Raw genomic sequence first — 21,785 nt, forward strand, 5'->3', positions numbered from 1 at the left:
TGTTAAGCTTGTTTCTGTTTGAAAATGACAAATGTTTCTTTTTTTTATCCCAGAAAGTAGATGACTTCATTGAGTAAACTCACTGTATAATACAACACATTTTAATATAAAAACAAATGATCAATTTTATACATTGCATTTTCTTCAGAAAATCTAGAGCAAGGACTCACTGCGTATTTCCATAACAGTTCAGCATTACAGATTGAAAACAACTGTTCAGAAAACAGCTGAAGTTGACTTCCACTTGATTGCAGAATTCAAGATTTCTCAGATGTTAATACGGAGTCAAAAGCAGTGGATAAAACTTTGCAAATTGCTTGTGCTTGTTCCTACAGTATGTAATAAGATTCAATAAGAACAATGTTCATATATCTCTTCCTGAACTTAATTTGACCAGCAAAGGCATAAGCCTGACCCTCTTGATGCCTCTCCTAAACCTACACGGCAGCAGTTTGGGACCGCCACCTACACTGCTGCCTAGACAGGTGGGCCCGTGCTGTGGGCTCCCTTGCATGTGAGCCCTTTGGCTTTCCTTCGGCGAAGAGCATACACAGTAAATGCACAGATACTGCAGCCTGTGTGAAGGATGCTCACTGAGTCAGCGAGGACGACAACAAACAGAAATGAAGGAAGCCTCTGGTCCATGGAGGACACACCACTTTTCCTCCATGTTTTCCTTTTCCTCCACAGGTTTACCCTAAACCTTTAAATCCAGGCACGAGTGAGTGCTGCTACTGGGCCTAATGTAAATAGCTCACAACGTGCACTAAGTCTGGACAGCTGGCAGACCTAGAGCCTAATTAATATTCATTCATTACTACTGGCCAGGTATTAGATACATAATGGATAGCATTTCTTCAGCCCTTGAAAAGAATGTAAGTAGTCCCTGGGTTTTGCCACTTGACTTGATGAATAAGAAACTAACCAAGGTAACAAAGTCTCACCAGGCTGTTGCACTGATAAACCCACAGGCTGTATTCTTCATTGCTTGCATCTGTGGTCTTCAAAGCCAATAAGCTTTTTCCTGCCCCCAGACCATCATCATAACACACCATCCGGATGATTAAATATAGAGCATGCCTGTGCAAAACATCCTGCAGAAATCAGGAAAAATTTAAAAAGATCATGACTATTTTAAATGTTTCTCAGTTCTTATAACACACATCTTTCCAAGCAGATTGTATTGTGAGACTTTAAACAGCATATCCACAGATCTGGCAGAAAGTAGCTATATAGGTTTCTCACCCCAAGGGATGTTCCCGTATGGTCCGTTATGGGGCAATTTGCCTTCGGGATCACACCTTCCTACTTAAATCCCAGAAAGACAGGAGTGGGGTGATCTAAACTTACTCCCCCTGTCTCTGTGCCCACCTTCCAAGCTGACAGCTGCTCTTGACTGATGCGGGGTCCTAGGTTAAATGCACTGGAAGCCACAGTGGGGGCTTGCATAGGCCCTATCTACACAGGAGGTGCCCTATTCACCCTAAGAAACTGGTCACCTTTGAGACCAGCTTCCAGGAACGTGGACAAACCAACCACTCTGCAAACAGGAGCAAACCTAATTGTAAGTGTGCTCTTAATGGCCTGAATTCCCTTTTACCTAAAAGAGATTTTTTTTCCCTTAATAAATTATATTACTTACATACTGATCTGATGTTGATACTTTTATACCGTACTTGGAAACTCCCATAATAAATTCTTCCTCCAGAGGAACAAAAGGCAACTTTCCATCTTGCTTTAAAGTAAAAATAAATTACAGGATAAACATTAAAATTATGTTGTAGCCTCAAGTCTGATTAGTCACCTTTAGTATCTGGCCATCACAAACCCAAAACCCTTTAAAGAATGTAGGGTACACATTAGCTGGGCAAGAATTTCTCTCCAAAGAGGCAGAAGAAAAATTACCTCCCCCCTTTTTTGCAGCCCACAAATCTGAGCAAAGTCCAGATCCATCCACTGCTGCGTATTTCTATCCCTTTGTCTTGGACTGGGTGTTACCCCTAATTACAAGTATCTGAGATACTTCTCACAGATCCTGGTGAGGTTAAAATATTTGCATTAGAAAAATAAAGGTCTGTATTTCAATTCTGAAATACTCAAAGCTTATACTAGTGTCAGCACATGGACTGATTAGGAAGCAAGGCCTCAGGAACCATTTTCTCAGTCATTTTGTGTCGTACCCAGATGGTAAGACTCGTCTGGTTATCCCCAGGGCTCGGCACTCCGGGCTGGCAGACACTGCTGATGAACGGTTACTCGCCTCACAAAAACATCAATCAGTATCTTTAGTTATTCAGAGTAAAACAGCAGATAAGACATGGTGGTTTCCCTAGTAGATTATCTATTGTTTTAATGTCCTAAATCAGAATACTGCCTAATTTGTCTCCTCTAAAATAAATAAAAAACTGTTGGCAATCAGTAGAAGTTCCATATTGTAAATGTTTTTATGAAACCATTTGCCTACGTTAAAGAAATTACGGTAAATAGGCCGCATCCAAATACCTTAATTCTCGGGTCCTCACAATGTGGTAAATACTCTCTTACCAATCATTCTCACAGTAAGTTTAAAGCAATTCCAAGAATCAAAATCCAGGATAATAGTATTGCTATTATCAATAATGGAATTTTACAAGCAAAAATTCTGTGGTGATACGAGAAATTTAAGTTGTTGTAGGAATGAACATAATCCTAGCGTATCTTAGAGGAGAAACATTAGTAATCTTTCAGTACAATACTTAGATTAGTTGTTGCTCATACAGTAAGTCCTCAGCATCACTCACAGGTTCTTAGAAATTACTACTTTAAGCAAAACGATGTATATAATGAAACTAATTCTTTTCCATATCAACATTATAACGAAAGGACCCTGAATAATGAGTTATTCGAGGACCTGCTCCAAGTCGTTACACTTAAAGTTACAGTCAGCAAAACTTATTGACAATGTTAAGTGAAGACTTATGGTACTTTGTTGGAATGACTTTATATTCCAAACTAAACGCTGGGATACTAATTGTATTAGTCCAGACTACCAAGAGTCCGCCGTTAAGTGGTAAATTAGATTTGCTGATTTCCCTCAAACAGAGGTAACTTCCATTACTTTCCTGAAGATACGAAACATATTTAATGTTCTCACCCTCCATGATTTAAGAAATTGTACGTTCTTAAGATTAACACGCTATGAACAGATGAAGGACTCTTTCCATCACAGTAATATCCCTTTGTTAATGAATACATATAAATGAAGTTTCATTTTCTAGAAACTCCGGAAGCAATTTACTAATTGTTATTAGTCCTTAGGCTCATCCATTTCCACCGTTGGCAAGGGTACAGACCTTAGAACATTTTATGCACCAACTTTACACCTGTGATTTATCTTAACTTTCATTCATGATGATTTCTTCATTTTTTTATCATCTTGACCTGGATATATTTTTGAAACCCACCTCACCTTGATTCTTGTTAGAAACAGGGTATGAATAAACAAATACGTTAGGTCAACATCACTATGAATTAGATCAAGAGATGAAACGAGTTCAATGGAGATACAGTAAGGTTTTCCCAGATTGTCTTAAAAGAAAAACCTCCGGAATGTAACCAGTCACTACAGTCAGCTCCTCATTTCAATAAGGAAATCAGGCAGCCCCATAAAAAAGTACAAAGTACTATGTTTAAAGGAAGGAACAGTGTCTGTGTCTCTGTGCGGCTCAGTCTCTAAGACACCTGGGCCACCGAGGAGCACAGAGCTCAGTAAATACTTGTGGCAGTCATGAAATCACGGCTTCGGGGTAAGACAGTGAGCACAGTGCCACCCAGTGGGCCTGAAAGAGCAAACAGCTTTCTCCAAAGCCAGGATTTACTCTACAGAATCTCATAACCAGAGGCTTTAAATCGGATTTTTTTCCTTTTTTTTTTTTTTTTTTACCTGGGCAACATCTATGTAATTTATCAGGTCTAGTGGCCCTTCCAGACATTTGCCCTCAGATAGTTTCAGCTTCTCAATGGCACCAACATATTTTATTCGAAATTCTGCACAGGTATCTAAATTATTGTTGCTTTGTCCTAGAGATGAAAGAAAAGTTATGATGGTAAGACTTCAAAAGACATATCTGCATTACAGGTATCCTTAGTCCCTTCCCAAATAAAAGCCAGACTGTGTCATTAGAACATAACCTTTAATTACAAATTTTTATAATGCAAAATTTTTTGATGTAATGGGAACAAACTTAAAATTTCACTAACCTTTTTCCTCACTGACTTACAACATACTAAATGTATAAAGGTCTCAATAATAGGAATGAATTAATACCCTTCATTTCAAAACAAATGGGAGAAAAGTCTACTAGAGAATGATTACCTTCATAATGCACAACGATACTGAATTATTTTCTGGTTCCTTCCCCTTCCCTCTTCACCATGTTAACTTTCTTTCCTGACGGAGGAAGCCTACTCTTCCTCTACCATTCAGTCAAAAAAGACCACACAATTTTTTTTTAATGTAGATGGAATAATGCTAGGCAGGAAGTCCCTTAACAGATAGCAACAAGTTGAAGAACTGTGTGTGCTGTAAAATCTAGCTAATACAAAAATTACCACAAACTACCCACCATATTAAGGAAATATTTTGTGATTACTTTTAGCTTGCTTATATAATGAAAAGATACCCACATCTTTAATATTTTAAAGGCATCTGGAAGTCAAGATAATGGACTTAATACTACAACATTCTCTTTATAGACTGATGAGTCTATGATCCTGAAGGGAAAAGTAGGATTTTAGGCAAGAAAATGAATATAGTGTATTTCCAGTTAGTCACCAGCTATTTATGGAGCTTGGGTTGAAGCCACTTTTGATTTCTAAGGAGCTAGTAATTTGGGGCAGCTGCATAAATGTTGCCAGGATCTGCGACAGATGCTCCCCTTAATTACTTGTGTTCCTTGTGGTCATGAGCAAGTGTATCTCAGGGTACCTCAGGGTAAATGGCTCCTTAACCCTTTAATCACCAAGACATTTGTCCCATTCCCCATAAACAACGTTAAGTCCAATATAATTCACCCTCTGCCACCCCTTTTCTTAAAAAGCTATTTGAAACTTCTAAATTATTGCCCACAATGTTTTCAAACATTTTTACTCTAGAACCCATTAAGAGCATTTTGCTGGAGTGCCTGAGCCAACCTCCAAGCCACTGGTTTTCACCAACAAGCTACACCCCCAACCCACATCCCACCAAATCTTGGTCCATTTCTAAACTCTGGTCAAAAGTGGCAGAGGAGAGGAAGAAAACTGCGAATGCACAAGAACTCATTGTGTGACAATGGTAAAACTATACAAGCATAAGTGAAAAGGCTTAGACAAGAAATGATCCAATCCTTGTATGTACCTGAGCTTTTGGTGGAATCTGTATCAAGGCTGGCCACAGTGCTGGATCGGGAAAGACCCCCAAGGCTAGAATCTACAGACTGAGAAATAAAAAAACAGATAAACAAAAAGCCTACACATAAGCTTCTCTGAAGTTCACTACCAAACCCGTTCAAGTTACTTGTGATAGATGAGCCGACACATACAAAAGCAGATCAATCATTCAGGAAGATTGACTACAACAGATTTTTCTAAAGACAAATTCTGTAGCAAACTTCAAAGAAACACATAATCCCAACTGCTCTTCCCATAACACAGTGTTGGATAAATGTGGCAGCAATATTCTTAGTCCAAATCTAAGTCATTTTCTCCACCTCCTCACAAGATGCCTTATGTTAATATCCTCTGTGAAAATCTACACCTTGCTTTCACTTTCTTTCCACTGAACCCAAACCAACCATGTGCAGAAAGCCAGGCAGGGACTATTATCCTTATTTAATAAATGCGGAAAGAGACCAGAGACATTAAGTAATTTGCCAAGGTCACATCTAGTAAATACCTCAGAACTCAAACCTAGATCTCCTGATTTCTAACCCAGTGCTTCCTCCATGATTCTGACTAGTAAGCGGCCCACAGCAGTAATTCAGAGGCTAACCGGCAGACCAGCGTTTAACTGTCACTGTGAACTGCAATGACAATCAACGAAACTGCTAAGCAAAATACAAAGAATCACATATGCAAGTGCAGTTTGTTCTACAGAACTATACTCTCAATGTGCTTAATTTCCTTAGAAATAACATTCTGTGGAAACTTTTGATTTAAAAAATGAGTCACTTTTTTGCAACTTAAATCAAAATTAAATTTTCTAAAAGTACATTCAAAAGTTTAAGAAGTGAATCAAATATGAATGCAAAAATGCATCAAGTCTTAAGTATGTTTCTTCCCTTTTTCAATAATTGGACTTCTTGGAATACACTCTAAAATGAGAACAAAGCTGAAGTATGCACTAAGATACTATGTGCAGTACTGGAAAATTGGACATAGACTAAACATTCAACGGGCAGGAGAGGGGGGAGTTGGAATTAAGATGCTATTACAAATCCAGACTGGCTCCTGGGATGTGCACAGCTCCTGAAGGGAGGAACAGAGTCCACCAGGAAAACAGAGTACCTTGTGACCACTGAATAAGAGAACAGGAAGGAAGAAACTGATCTATTTTCCCCATGTTCAGAATATTAAACAACAAAAGCTTACATCATCCTAAAACACAAATCTAACAGTTGCAACTTGGCTTAAAACCTACGCAGCGCTCCCCCATCACCTTCAGGATAAGATCCTCACCCCTGGCATGGTGCACCACGGCCTTTTCCGCACTCCCCAAGGGCCCTGCCCAGCTCGGGGGCCTGAGCTGGGTCACCAGCCACATCCCAGGCCATTAGCCAGATCCTGGCAGGAATCATAAAATGCAGGCTCTGCTCCTGGCTCTGCAGTAGCAGGCCTTGACGTCCCCGTCTGTTTTCCAACTCAGAAAACAAGATGTTGGGCCACATCACCCATTCCCCTCTGGGGTCCTCACTCTTAAGGCTATGAAAGCAGTAGCAGGGAGGTTCTGTTTGTGTTGACTAGCCCCAGGAGTTCAAAAATTTTAAAGAAAATGGTTAATTTCTAAGATTGCAAAGGATTCCTAAATTGTCAAGTTTCTGTGCTTCTGGCTAGACGTCCAGCCACTCAGCTGTGATAACATTGCTTACCCTGCCCTGACTGGACATTCTGCACGGCAGTCCCGTGTGTTGCCGTCTCATTCGAGGGAGGCCGCTACTACTTGACAGTGTGGTACTTGACTTAGCTGGACTACAGTACGCAGATATCTGGTCAAACATCAGTCTAGATATTGCTATGAAGGTGTTTTTTGGAAGAGATTAACATTTACACCAGGAGACTGTGAGTAAAGCAGACTTCCCTCCATAACATGAGCGGGCCTCATCCAGTCAGTTGATGATCTTAAGAGAAAAGGACTGAGGTCCCTTGAGGAAGAGAAAATTCTGCCTCCAGACGCCCCGCGCACCTGAGCTGCAATATCAACCGCCTGGCTCCAGCCTCCATTCGCCCTGCACACTTCAGCTTTGCAGTCCCTGTGCTCATGTGAGCCAAGTCTTTAAAATAAATCTTTAAAATAAATTATTCAAAATAAATCAACCTCTCTCTCTCTAGGATATAAACATATCCTGCCAGTTCTGTTTCTCTGGAGAACCCCAACTAATACAACTTCCTCCATGACTTTAGCCCTATCATCTGCCCATTGTCTGCACTATTCGAGTAATACTTGTCGTTACACCACACAACTTCACATTTGCTTGGTTACTAACTGTGTCTGAACTATCTCCTGTCTATTGTGAAATCATGTCTCAAACGGTAACTGGCATCCAGGTGGAAACACCTGGAAGGATCACTTTTCTCCTCTTCCCAAAGCACCTGGGACAGCACTAAGCACCACAGACAAACATTAACAAGTATTGACCCACATGCCGAACAGCCAGATCATGGGTGGCACCTGCTACCCCAAATGTTTCTACACCTACCAGGAAGGTCAGGAGAGGTAAGTATGCAAAAGTGATTTCTACTTTACAAAGCACGTCAGCCAACTGTTGTTATTTTAAGGGTTGATTCCTCTTTTTCTGATACTCACAACCAATCTATCAACATGGCCTGTGACTGCTCATCTCGAAATCGTGCTAGAACCTGAGCTTTCCTCACCACTTCCCCCACGCCCGTCCGCCCTCACCTCTCTCTCAGGTGATTCCAGCATCCTCCCAGCTGGTCTCTCTGCTCCTGCCCTGACCCTGCTGTTAGTGGCCAAAGTGACCCCAGTTAAACTTACATAAGATTCTGTCACTGCCCTGCCCCAAACACCCTGATGCTCCCCTTCTCGCACAGAGTAAAAGCCCTGGCTTCCTGGGCCGACAAGGTGCCCCGGCCACCCGAGTCAGGCTGGTCTCCCTGCGGTCCCTCAGACACACGGCACGCTGCTCTGCTGGGCCTTTGCTCTTGCTCTCTCCTCTCCCTGAACCACTCTCCCCCGCATCGCATCACGGCTCCCCTTCTTCTGGGCCCTGCTCAAATGCCATCTAGGGAATACACGCTTCCTGCCAGGCTGTTTGAAACTGCATCACTCCCAACCTCCCACCCTTCTCCATTCCTACAGTTTCTTCCTCCCATGTTAGTTTTCACCACTTGACATTTTATATTGCACTTACGTATTCATTATTTCCTCCCCCAACTGGAATGTTAGCTCTGTGAGCCCAAGGATTTTATTTTCTTCTCTAACTGCTCTATCCCCTGCACCTGAAACAGAGCTTGGCACCTGGGAGTGCTCAATAAATACGCACTGAATGAATAGTTCTCATACATCATTGTCCAGGAGGTGGAAAAGAATGTTATTCTTCTAAACACCAACAAAATCAGTGTCAAAAACCTAAAATTCTTAGGACAAATATAATTCAGCTATCATCTTTACAATCTTTTTTTAAAATTTTATTTATCTTTTTTACTGCCACTTCCACCCCTTTATAATCTTATATTGGAAAATTCTGTCAGTCAAAAAGAAATCACCCTATTCTTTGAACAGGAGACCAAAGAGGCCAGCTGAACAGATCCTCAAAGGTTTGTTTTGTATAAATTAAATCCATGCATATCTTCAAATAACATTCAAAAGTCTCTGGTATACAGGTATTTGCCAATCTCATTCTTAAGTAAACACAGTTATGTACACTACAAACCCTAAAATTCAAGAGATCCAGCCCCTTAATGCCCACAATTTCTATATTTAAAAAGTTTTAAAAGCAGTACTTGTTTCAATGAGACCATTGATAGATCGTGTCCCGTCCAGTTTAATGAATTTAAGAATTTCAGAAAATGTACCAAAACAAAATAAAATAAACCAGGCACAGAATATATCTCTAGCATAAAAACTGAACATTAAAACACACCTAGTTTGAAGACTATCAGGAGGTCTGCCATGGTTAGCATCCCCCGTGCACTGTCAGTTAGAACAAACAACATTCTCACTGCTTTATGATGCTGCTCCAAACTCCATTCCCCCTACCTTGCTCTTAGTACTGATTTCACTACTTTGGGAACTGCTACTGCTGTGTCGTTTTTTGCCTTTCCGAAACATTTTTCACCATAGCTTGATCCAGAGAAGATCACCTGAAAGTACAAATGTTGGTTACAGTTACATCAAGAAAAGCAGCTTTAAATCACTTTATATATAATAGGAATGGAAAACATCAATTCCTTCCAGTTCCATGAGTGTGCTCCTTGGACTTAAAACATAAATATTTTCCCTTAGATACTATTCTTTTTCATTCTTTCTTTCTCATTAAATTACAAAAAGCTAACCCAACCAATCAAAAAGGCAGAAACCTTCTTGTCCTATACAGAGGTGTGAAAAGCACTTTTCTCGTAAGTATCAGACATAATGTCATCTAGTCCTCAAAAAATTCAAGTGCCTTACTTCTGTTTGATTGATTCAAGATTTTCACAAAATACATAATGCATTCATTGGCTTATCACCTGAGATACTGAGTCTCAGGTTCACATTCTGTACTTGGTTGGGCTAAGAACAAAAGACATACACACCTCTCAGAATGTGCATTTTTCTTGAAGTCTTGAAATATCTTTAAGTAAAGTCTGACATAACAACATTCCTACGTGCTAGCTCCTCATGTCCCCGCTCCAATAAGGACAGGTAAGGAGATGACCTTTAAGTTTCCCACAGTCTGTGTTGCATATGTGTTTTTTTAAATTAATAATTAATGCCTTGGAAACATAAGATTCATCCTTACCCATTTCACAGGAGTATAAATATTTGCAAAATTAACCTGTATAATGTTGCATAGTTCACAGAACTTCCAAATACAGTTACACTGTCTCATTATATCCTCTGGCAACCTTGTTCATTTCCTCTACTGATGTTTTGTAAGGGCCTACTATGTGCCACACACTGTGCTGGGGCCCTAAGCCCTACCCTCAAGGGGTTTACAGAGCGGGGGTTATAACCTGCCTTTGACAGATGAGGGAGCTGTGACCCAGCTTTCAGGAGGATTTATGGATAAGATAACCTAACAAATTTTTATTGAATTCTACAGAGGGAACAAGGAAATCTGCTTACTATAGAATCGAACACTATTTTATTGTCTTCAAAGGTTCCACAGACAGCAGTCTGCACAGAGAGCTTCTTTTCATTCTGATATGGTCAATTCTCTTCAGAGAAACAATGTACCTGGTGAAGAAAAAAGAATGAGTAAGTTATGGGGCAGTTATGGTGCAGGTGGCAGCCCCTGCACCAACTCAGAGTTTCTCTCATCGCACTGGGGACATCCTACTCCGAGCCCGCTTACGAGTGGATACCCTTAGGCCACTGATCCCGTCTGACTCCTGAGCCCAAGCTTTTGAATCAGCCTCACCGTCCAATTTCCTACCATATATTCCCTTTATTGGCAGCATGAAAATCTGATTCTTTCATTCATTCCTGAATAGTCAGTCAACACCTACTAGGTGCTAGGGATACACGACTGAACAAAACAGAGGCCCTGACCTCAGGGAGCTTATCTTTAGAGAGAGTAGAAAGACCAACAAGAAAAACAAATATAAAACATAGTTTTAGGAAACAATAATTGCTATGAAGAAAACTAATGCAAGTAAAGGATACAGAGGGACTGAGGGAGGGGGTGAGTATTTCAGATAGAAAAAGATGCTCTGAGGAAACGAGATTTAAGGAGACCTGAATGAAGTTGAAGGCAGCCATCAACAGAGGCAGAGGAAACGCACTGCAGGTGGAGGTCATGAGTGAGGGAGCATGCTGATGCTAGGGACAGCAGAAAGCCACTCTGGCTGGAGTGGGAGCAGGAGAGGAGGGTGGATGGGGACAAAGATTCACAGAAGGCCTAGCAGGCCACCATAACAGTGTGGGCTTTATTTGGGGTTTAACAGGAAGTCTGGAGGCTTTTAAAAAGCAATCCAGTGACAAGATCAGATTTCTGTTTAAAAAAAAGAAAAAAAAAGACTCTGGGCTTGACATGGTGGCTCACACCTGCAATCCCAGCACTTTGGGAGGCCAAGGCCAGAGGATCACCTGAGGCCAGGAGTTCGAGACCAACCTGGGCACCTTAGCAAGACTCCATCTCTACAAAAAATAAAAAAAAAAAATGACTCTGCATGCCAGGTAGGTAACTAACTCCATAGGATAAAAGTAAAAAGAAAGAGACTGGATGAGTTGTTGCAAAGGACAATCTTACTATACCAGGATACTTCTCAGCAAGAGACCTTATTCCAAGGTCTGCACAAAACTGGGTTAACCTAGCAGCATAAAGTACCATATTAATGGTCTCTGATGGGTTACAATGTTGGTGTATAACATATTTAAGCACATTATATTTAAGCATATGTAAATACATAATTTATATATATATAAAAAATTTAAACATGATTTTAAAATAAAATTTGATTCTATTGTTAATGCAAGCCTGAAGCATCTCCTCAAATCCCTAGAGCACTAGAATGGTTTGAAAAATCACTACAGTGTACTATAATGCCTTTGCAACTCCTTAAGACTTTCTTTTCATCATCAATCAGGAGCTTAGGAAAAAGAAGCATTTATTAAATGCTTTGACATCCACCGCTATTTTGATGCATGTTTTAAAGCAAATCATTCTTGCCTCAAAATTATTCATGCATAAAAATAAGGCCAATGATATTGATTGTCACTTGGATGTTCCACAAGTTCATCAAATGCAAAAATATCTCAAACTGAACCCTTCATCCTCCCCTCCGGATCTGTTCCTCTCCTCTCTCTCAGGAAATTATATTATTGCTGGTAGAAACCAGGAAATCATCCATTCCTCACTGTCCTTCAGCCCCCACAGCCAGTCAAGCACCAGGACCCACTGAATACTCCACCTGCTCTCCGACAGGCCCCACATCATCGCTAGAGTATTGTAATTTACAACTTCTTTTAGTATCTGAGGAAAGTGAAGGAACCTCAGCCTGTAACAACACACGTACACACACAGTATGGCAGACAAGGAATTCACAAACCTGAAGATACTCCATGGATGACAGACCTCGTCCTACTGGGCTCCCTACCCCTCTAAATCTACCACCACACATCAGCCACAATGATTAAAATGACTTCTTTCAAACATAAATCTGATGCCATTAGCCTCTTAAACTCTTTCACTGGTTCCCCAGAGTCAGAGACTGTGGTCAAAGCTCTTCAGTAGGACCACGACTGGGCTACCTTTCCAGGAGCATCTTCCACAAGCCGGGCACACTTCCTTACCTCTCAGGAAGGCAAAGCGATGCTCCATGCTGCCCTGCTTTGCTCCCGCTCTCCCGCTGCCTGAAAGCCCTTCCCTTTTTAGTCACTTGGCTACCTCTCACCTTCCCAAACTCACTTCAGGCTACTTCTCTTCTATTAACAGAAAGCCTTCCTTGGACCTCCAGGCCAGGCTAAGGGACCGGCAGCCGCAGGGAACAGCCTGATCACAGCTTTACAGTCTGCCATGGTCTCCTTACACCTAGCTCACTCTCCAAACTGTATGCTCATCAAAGGCAGTTTCCCATCGCTGGACACCCGTGCGGGGCGCAGCCTGGCAGGGGGCATGCTTAATGAACCTGAACTTTCTTGGGAGGTGACACCCAAACAATGACACGTGCCATGCACAGCGCTCGGGGCTACACATACCGCTAACCCTCACTGATCAGCAAGGCTGCAGTATGACAGCCCCTTTCAAACGAGGACACCAAAGCGCCAAGGCATTCAGCGACCTGTCCAAGGTCACCACCAGGTTAAGCACGGATGGGGCCAAGTTTTGGACATCAATAGAGCTGGCTCCCACACACCCGCTGCTGCACACGTATTTGTCGCTGTATGGAGTGCCGGCCACGTGCTGGGTGCGGAGGCTGTGACAGCGCGGGGAGAAGGAAGGCTGAAGCGGTGCGGAGAAACAGCAGGCACAAAAAGAGAGCGCGCTCTAAGCCTCGCCTCCCCCCGGGGCCAGACGCAGCAGATCCGGCCTGGGGGACCACCCCGGGCGCCCGCACCCGCGCAGCAGGGCCCGGCTCGACCGCCGGCGCCCCAGGGGCGGCGGCCCCTCCTCACCCCAGCCCGGGCCTCGGCCTCCCCGCCGCCCGCTCGCGTCCCCCGGGGAGCGAAGGCGGGCCCCCGTGGCCACCGCAGGCTCCCCCACGGCCCCACCCATCCGTCCCGGCCGTGGGCACCGCCCTCGGGGCCGCCTTCCCGCCAGGCGCCCGCGAGCATGGCCCCGGGTGGGGCAAGGGCCGGGGCGCTCACCTGGCTGCCGCGGGCCCATCCCTGGGGCCGCCTGCGCTTCGGGGGGAGTCGGAGGGCCCCGGCAGCTGGGGCGCGGGCAGCTACTCCAGTCCTCACTCCAGCGCCAGCTTTTCCAGCCCTCCTGCCCAGTCCGCCGGGCCCCGCCTCTGAGACTAGGCGCAGGCGCAGTCTCGACGATTCGCCTCAGGTTCCCGGACTTCGTGCGGGCAGGAACCTCGCGAGCTCGGCGCTCCGACCGGAAGTCGAGGGGAGGTGCCTAATGTCGCGGGCTCCCGAGTGCCGGAAGTTATGCTGTTGGTGAATGGGGTTTTTCCTTCTTTATTTCCCCGTGGCTGTACTTCCAATTTAGAAAGATTCCGGCGACCTGTTCTTCACCCCGCTTCGCCCTCAGACTTCCGGGATGTCTGCGATTCCTGCTGAGGAGAGCGACCAGCTGCTGATCCGACCCCTGTAAGGGACCTGCGAGAGAGGGAATGAAGCCACAGGCTGTGTGACAGGCGAGGAAGGGTGACCGGAGAGGTTGGCCTCCTCCGTCTCCGCCGACTCCAGCCTGCCCCCGCAGCCTGCCCTTAGTCCGCGGCCGCGGGCCCAGGCCTCTCGGGCTCAAGGGGTTTGGAGGACTGTCGATCGGAAGGGGCCTGCTAGGTCGAACGGGATTTTGCTTTTTCTTCAGTTTCAGGGGAGTTGGAGGGGGAAAGTTTTCTGGGACCCCTGGGCGCTTTCCTATACGCTAAAAAGCCTTGTCAGTTAGCACAACGGATCTCTGCGCATCAGGGCAAGCCATGAGGGAACCGGTGATGCTGTTGAGCGACAGGCTGAGAGGAGGATCTGAAGGAGGCTGTAACCGTGCAAGGAAGAACTAAATCTATTTCTTAATCCCTCCAGGACTTGACCTGTGCCAGGAAGTGAAAGAGAAAATAAATTAGGATTTTCTATGAGTTTCGGCCTTCTAAGCTCAGACTCTAACAGAATTAGGAAAGTGGGAAGTTGGAGAGGAGAAAGTGCAGAGGTTTCAGGGACAGAACAACTTAGCCGTTGATTGACCATAGGAGACTCGGTGGAGATGGCCTTCAGCATTCTGGAATGCTGCTTAAGAGGAGATATAACTGTGGAGAACTTGAACTCCTATAGAGGAACAATTCAAATCCACAACATATTTTTATTGTTAGATATTAGTTAGCACCACATGAATGTATACACTTTCCAAGAGGTAGAAAGTATCTCCTTTACACATTCATTTAAAAGGCTTCATTGAGCACCTGCTTGAGACATAGCCCGTTTCCTTCTGCTTAGTTCACACCTGTCATCTCTTCTTGTGTTCAGCAAACGCTGAGCACGTGTCAAGCACGGCGTGGGGATACAAATAAGACAGGGCTGAATTAATTGCTTTCACCAATTGGAGGGAATTACAGTGCAAAGTGGGAAGTACTGAAGAGACTCTGGAATAATAGGAGACCATGACTTTGGAGTCAGACCTGAGGTCCAGCGCCTACTTTACCACTTATTAGGACAATAACCTTCACTGAACCCACTGCCTCATATGAAAATAATGTAACAACACTTGAGGAGTAAAGATCATGATAGGTGCTTAGTAAGTGATAGCTAATATAAGAGCCCGGGTAGGCATTGCACTGAGCACTGTGAAAGTACGGAAAAGGGATTTCTAATAGATTGAGGAGAAGGGAATGATATCTCATACACCCTGCAAAATGTGATGCTTGAACTGAGTCCTAAAAAATGAGTAGGAATTAAAGACAGTGTAGGGGTCAGATGTTCCAGGCAGAGAAAGTAGACAAAGTGGCCCGTGGGAAAGAGAGTGGTCACACAGCTTGTGGACAGATTCCTCACGGTTGTAGCTAAAAGGTTAGCAAATGAGGTAGGACAGGCTATCGAGGTCTGGTTTATGAAGCACCTCGTATACATATTAAGAAGTTTGGGTCTTTACTGAGTCAATTATAGGGAGCCCACAAAGGATTTTAAGCAAGCATGGGATATTGTAGAAGTTATGTTATAGGAAGGTCACTCCTAGCAGCAGATAGCAGATGAATAAAAGGATGGGTTAAGTGGAGGGGATCTGGTAGGATGTAGTTGAAATAATCCAAGACTAAGCAATAACAGCCTGTAATGAGTGAAATGAGTGGTTTGAGAGAGTACAGAAGTGAAATCTTCAGGATTTTGTAACTAATCAGGTATATCTAAAGTGATGGTTGTGGGGGTGGGGGCAGAGCAGAGAGGAACATTAGGATGACTCAGATTCCTAGGTTGGGCAGCTGGTAAAGGCTTGTGTTATTCGATGGAGGAGTACAGGTGATGGTGCAGGTCTGGAGTAAATTTGGGAGTTTTTTTATTTTGTAACAGCTTTATTGAGACATAATTCACATATCATACAACTCATTTAAAGTGTAGGATTCAGTGGTTTTGAGTATGTTCAGGGTTGTACACCATCACCACTAACAACAGAACATTTTCATCACTCCAAAAAGAAACCTTGTACTTATTAGCAGCCATACATAATTACCCCAACCTCCCCAGCCCTGTGCAACCACTAATCTATTTCCTTCTCCACAGATTCGTGTATTCTGGACATTTCATATAAATGGGATCATACAATGTGTAGCCTCTCTGGCTTCTTTTGCTTCATTTCCAAGGTTCATAATTTGGTAGTTTTTACTCATTCAATAAGCATTTCTTGAGATTTACTATATATCAGGCACTGTAGCAATACAGCAGTGATCAAGATAGACACTCTGTTTTCTGTTCTCATGAAGCTTTCATTTTAGTAGTGAAAAACATGCCATAAATAGGTACAATAACTTTATGTAGATGTAAGTATTAAGATAAAATGGTGCTGGACTGTGGCTTGTTTTGAAGGACAAATTAGAGGAGGTAGGGGAGAGCCTCTGGGAGGTAACCTTTGAACTGAGACCCAAATGATACAAAGGAGCTAATCATGTCAATATCTGAGGGCAGAACATTCCAGGAAGAAAGAAGAGCAAATACAAGGGGATTGTGAAAACTAGCTTGGCATATTGAATATGAGGTCCCTGGGAGATATTCTGGTAGAGATACCTAATGTCAGGTATGTAAATATAGGCTTGGAAGTCATCGGCATGTCAAAAAGATGAGAGGGAAGGTTATGAAGAATGAGATGGGGGCCAAGGAGAGAACTCTTTGAACATCAACATTTAAAGGTTGAATAGAGGCAGCTGAGTGTGTGAAGGAAACTAAGGAAAGCCAGCAAGATGGGATGAAAGCATGGAGTCACAGAATTCAAGGGAGAAGTGCTCGAAGAAGCACATAGTTAGGGGTGATAAAGGCTGCCAAGAGAACAAGTAAGATAAGGACTGACACCTGGAGTCCCAGCTACTTGGGAGGCTGAGGCAGGAGGATGAACTTGAGCCCTGGAGTTCAGGTTTTTAAGGAAACACACAAAAGGACTGAAATTGCTGTTTGCACTTAGCATTAAGGACAGTTTCAGAAGAGTGGCTGGTAAAAGCCAGATTATAGTGAATTGAGCAGTGAGTGGAAGGTAAGGTAATAGAGGCAGAGTGTACACAGCTCTTAGGAAGCTAGCTGGGAAAAGAATAAAGTGGGAACTAAAGGAGATTACAATCAAGGAATTTTAATTTTGGGATGAGAATGACTATAGCATGTTAAACTCTGATGGCAAAAGGCAGATAGGCAAAACAAATGTCCATGATATAGCAGTGTTCAGTTACTCAGAACTAGGGTTATGTAGAATATAGAATCAGGATGAAAATACTCTGAGAGGTATGTTTTGTTGATATAGAAGAAATGGAAAGAGGCAAAGGTGTGGGTAGGTTGGTAAATGAAGTTAAGGAGATTGACAAAGGGTCTGTGTATTTTTTTGATGCAGATAATGGCCCATGCCTGAAGTAAAGAAGAAGATAGTGAGTTGGGAAATTCAGGAAAGGGGAGACGGTTTGAAACAGTTGCTGTGGAAACTAGAAGAGAAAATTGAGCCAGGGACACTTAAGAGGCAACATCAAGGGCCACTTAAAGTGGAAAGCCAGGGTATCTATAATAATTAAAAATATATTTTTTTATTTTCTTAAAGTAGAAGGTCAGGAATTCATTGTAGCTCTCATCTGCAGTTGTTTGATTTTCTTTATCAACAGCCCACTAGGAGGTAGGATCTCAATTTGGGGATGAACCCTTTTCGTGTCTATCTCCTAGTAGACTGAGTTCCTTAAAGTCAGGGTCCATGTATTAGGCATTTCCATATCCTAGGCACTTAATACAGTGCTTGGCAAATAGAAGCTGCTTAATGTTGAAAGAGTGAGTGAATTGTGAGCTAACATGGTTGAGAAAAGGCATCAAAGAAGGTGAAGGATTTGAAAATCAGGTGAGGTTTAACCTGAAGTGTGCCTTGTAATCATTGGAAATTATGGCTGTTTTATTAATGTAAGAAGAAAAGAAAACCAAGTACTGGTATAAAATATACTGAAATAACAAGGTAGAAAAAGGGACTGAAAGTATGAGTAAGTAATCTATTTTTTGAATATGTAATAAGATCTTCAGATGACAGAATTTTGAAGTAGTAATGGCTCTATATTTAAGTGCTAATTCCAAGCTATTACATAATCTGCATAACCGCTAGTTTACATTTTAAATATATTATAATTTAATCCTAACATTCAGAAGATTGACGCTAACCTTTGAGCTTCTTGGATCTGTACCACCTCTCTCCAATTTTAACAATTGCAAAATCCCTGAACTTCCAAGGATCACTTATCATCTTTTCCCAGATTGACACTGTTCTTCCTTATCTTTGTAATTTTATAGAACTGTCACCTGCCCCAAAATTTTTAAGTGAATGCTGTGATCAAACTATATCATAGTTTAAATTGTAAAAAAGTTTGAATTTATTGAGCTTGGATTTGGTTTTTTAATCATTTTTACTTCTCCCCTTGAATGTTTACAGTGGAGCTGGGCAAGAAGTGGGAAGATCATGTATTATTCTGGAGTTCAAAGGAAGAAAAATAATGGTAATTATTTTTGTAGCCAGGTTAATAGTATGGCTCCATCTACATTGGGTGTTAGGTTTTTTCTAGTAGACTAATTATCTGTTTAGCTCCCAGAAAAAATGTTATACTGCATGCAATTTATGCTGTAGAATGTTAATGAGAAAAACTAATACACATTTGTACTTAGTAATCTGACAAAAGAGTAAGTAAATTAAGAAGATATATTCTAAGATTGTAAAATTATCAACTAGATCTGCTGAACTATTGTTTCTTCAAAGTCTCTCTTCCACTCCTGGAGGGTTAAGCCAACCTAACTGCCCCATGCCCCAGTGAAAGTTCTGCCCCAAGAAAGAAAGAAACTGCTCTAAACATGTGCAGAGCTCTAGCCATCCCCATGCTGCATGTGGTAATTGAGTCTTGGCTTGGGAGCTTGGGTATCCAAGTAGCATTTAGGGCTTCTGGCCTCAGACAAGTCACTCTGCTTCTCTAAGCCTGAAAGGTAGAGGAAGTAGAAAAGATGGTTTCTAAGGAGCTCGTTAGAAAGGCATTTCAGTGGCTCATGTTCCTTTGGTTCCTCTATTTTCAGCTTTTCCCGATCTTAAAAGAACAGGTGTATGTCAATACAGTCATCTTTTTAGTCATTTATTATATTAATTTAGTAATAATGCCCTATAAAATAAGTAAATCTTTAATGACTGACTCTTAGGAATTTGTTCCCTAATGCCTTAAAATATTTAAATTACCATGATCAGGGAAGTTTTCCATTTCTAATATCTTCTCACAATATTCAGATCTAGTAGTAGTAATTCTATGAACTTTTAAAGTGCCCACCATCTTCTGATAATCAGAGTTCTTGAAAAAGAATTCATTTATTGTTAGAGTGACTACCAAAAGAATCTAGAAAGATATCTCGTATTTTTCATCTTGTGACCCAAAATATGAGCTATATTTTTGTTAATAATTTGGGAAGTTACAATTGTTTATGGCATATTTGGTACATTTAATAAAAATTGTGGTCCAGGTGCTAGTGTATGGAATCCATTGTGATTATGTGGGTGATGAATCAGTTATAATTATTGTCTGTTTGCTGAATGAATTTTAACAAGGTGGCAGGAGATTGTGATCTTTTTTCCTGTCTCTTTCAGCTGGACTGTGGGATCCACCCTGGCCTAGAAGGAATGGATGCTCTTCCTTATATTGATTTAATTGACCCAGCTGAGATTGATCTCCTATTAATTAGTCAGTAAGTTTTGTCTTTTAATAACAACACTGTTTTTCAAGGACTTTTACTGTCAAGATCATTCTTGACCAGATTTTGAGATTTGGGTTTTTTTAAAGTACAGTATTTTCTACTAGGAGGCATATTTCAGACATCTACATCAAAGCCATCACTGCATAGTGTCATCACAGGCTAGAGAAGTGTTTACTATGAAAAACTTACCTACCTCTAGGTATAAGCAGTGAATAAGTGGGAAGCAGATACCTGGAATTGTAAAACATGAGCACAAGAAAGCCCTTTTTCAGGATATCTCCTTGAGGTCATTATCTTGTCACTTCTAAAAGCACTTCATTTAAAAATAGTGACTTGTTTCAGCTTTATTTCACTGAAATATTTATTGTAATTCTAGCTGCCAAGAGTGTTGTGGGCATATTTTCCCCTCTTTAAGTACACACTAATAAACTTTTTTTACTGTTTTAAAAAAAATTTTTAAATCTTTTTCCTATACTAGAACTGTATGTATTATTTCATCCCTCGGCATATACCTACTTTGGGTTTTCTGGTTTTCTGAAAGTATCAGTATATAATTGTCACAGAATTTTTTTGTACGGTAAGCAATAGTTTCATTACATATAGTATCTGATGGGTAATATTGTTTAAGAATTAATGCAATCTATTTGTTTCTTTTTAAGTTTCCATTTGGATCACTGTGGAGCTTTGCCCTGGTTTCTGCAGAAGACGAGTTTCAAAGGAAGAACATTTATGACTCATGCCACAAAAGCTATTTATAGATGGCTTCTTTCGGATTATGTCAAAGTTAGGTAAATTACTTTATTAGTTTATACATGCATTTGGCTCTGCATGATACACAGAGTTCAAGATACAGACCATTTTGTGTTTTTGTTTTTTAATTTTAGAATCTTGTTCCTTAAATTGAACATTTTGTGTTTTAAAATAAAATGCTCTCTTTTTGTTCACAAGGATGTCCGTAATTTTGGTAATTTAGTCATTCACTAACAAAGTCATTAAATACGTATTTTGTATCTAGCACCTTCCTGACCTTGAAGTCTTTATATAGTTTTTATGTCCTTTTCGATCTTTGTTCCATTTGTGTGACCTTTAAAGTTATGATAGAAATACTCAACTGGCATTTCATAATTTTTTTGAAACTTGAAACCAAATACATTATGCAGCATTATATACTGAATTCTTATTCTGGATTATTTGATCAGAGAAAATTGATTGTCTTAAAAAGTTCCCTGGGGGAGTTCTTATCAGTTCTAAGAGGAACATCTACTCTTCTAACAAAAAATTTAGAGCATTTTTGTGATACCTACGACATAAATTATTAACTTTTAAAAGTTGACTACTTAATATTCTGAGAGTAGCTAAAATTCTATTTTTATTCTCATATGTAAATACAAAGGATTAGAAAAGTTATACTTACTTATATTAATACTAGTTAACACATATATAATGCTTATCACACACCAGGCCCAGTCCTCAGTTCTTAATGCATATTAACCCATTTAATCTAAACACCAACTCATGATATAGGTTCTGTTATAAATTCCATTTTACAGATGATGAAACTGAGGCACAGAAAGTTTAGGTTATTTGCCTAAAATGGTCACCGTAAGAGACAGACCTGAGCTTTGAATGCAAGCAGTATGGCTCCAGAGTCTATATCCTTAACCACTATTCTCTCCTGCTTTTTAGGAATTACATTAACATAATTTTCAGGAGAAAAGTTATGCTAGACCTTGTATAAAAATCTTTTCACATCCCAGTGGGAGAAATCTCTGCCGCAATTCAATGTATATGAATGTGTTATATCTCTTAGGAGTGTTGGGGCAGAAAAAAAGGTTGA

The 21,785-nt window shown here is 41.4% G+C and overlaps 2 protein-coding genes across 7 annotated transcripts in view; one reads left to right on the forward strand and one right to left on the reverse strand.

Moving 5' to 3' along the window:
- Nucleotides 1–79: 79 nt before the first annotated feature.
- Nucleotides 80–13,892, reverse strand: ITGB1BP1 (integrin subunit beta 1 binding protein 1). 5 transcript variants are annotated; one of them, XM_045549012.1, is made up of 8 exons: nucleotides 13,709–13,892; nucleotides 10,526–10,636; nucleotides 9,458–9,561; nucleotides 5,378–5,456; nucleotides 3,923–4,059; nucleotides 1,643–1,735; nucleotides 926–1,094; nucleotides 80–329 (listed from the first exon to the last, which is right to left on the reverse strand). In XM_045549012.1, exons 3-8 carry the CDS (start codon nucleotides 9,527–9,529, stop codon nucleotides 286–288), a joined length of 594 nt encoding a protein of 197 aa, XP_045404968.1. In that variant the 5' UTR covers nucleotides 9,530–9,561; nucleotides 10,526–10,636; nucleotides 13,709–13,892; the 3' UTR covers nucleotides 80–285. The 5 variants fall into 5 exon arrangements, with proteins under 5 accessions (XP_045404968.1, XP_045404965.1, XP_045404966.1 ...); XM_045549009.1 differs by having other exon boundaries at nucleotides 945–1,094; nucleotides 13,709–13,885; XM_045549010.1 differs by lacking the exon at nucleotides 13,709–13,892 and adding an exon at nucleotides 13,517–13,562 and having other exon boundaries at nucleotides 945–1,094.
- CPSF3 (cleavage and polyadenylation specific factor 3) overlaps nucleotides 13,873–21,785 on the forward strand; it is a 37,437-nt gene continuing 29,524 nt past the window's right edge. The window contains exons 1-4 of one of the 2 annotated variants that reach the window (XM_045549007.1): nucleotides 13,873–14,158; nucleotides 18,654–18,717; nucleotides 19,842–19,939; nucleotides 20,608–20,736. In XM_045549007.1, the coding sequence (XP_045404963.1) occupies nucleotides 14,109–14,158; nucleotides 18,654–18,717; nucleotides 19,842–19,939; nucleotides 20,608–20,736 (341 nt within the window). In that variant the 5' untranslated portion in view covers nucleotides 13,873–14,108. Of the gene's footprint in view, nucleotides 14,159–18,653; nucleotides 18,718–19,841; nucleotides 19,940–20,607; nucleotides 20,737–21,785 lie in introns of those variants that run through there. The other variant, XM_045549008.1, reaches the window with a different exon arrangement.

This window comes from Lemur catta, chromosome 4 (assembly GCF_020740605.2).
Source record: "Lemur catta isolate mLemCat1 chromosome 4, mLemCat1.pri, whole genome shotgun sequence".
In the NCBI taxonomy this organism is placed as follows: domain Eukaryota; kingdom Metazoa; phylum Chordata; class Mammalia; order Primates; family Lemuridae; genus Lemur; species Lemur catta.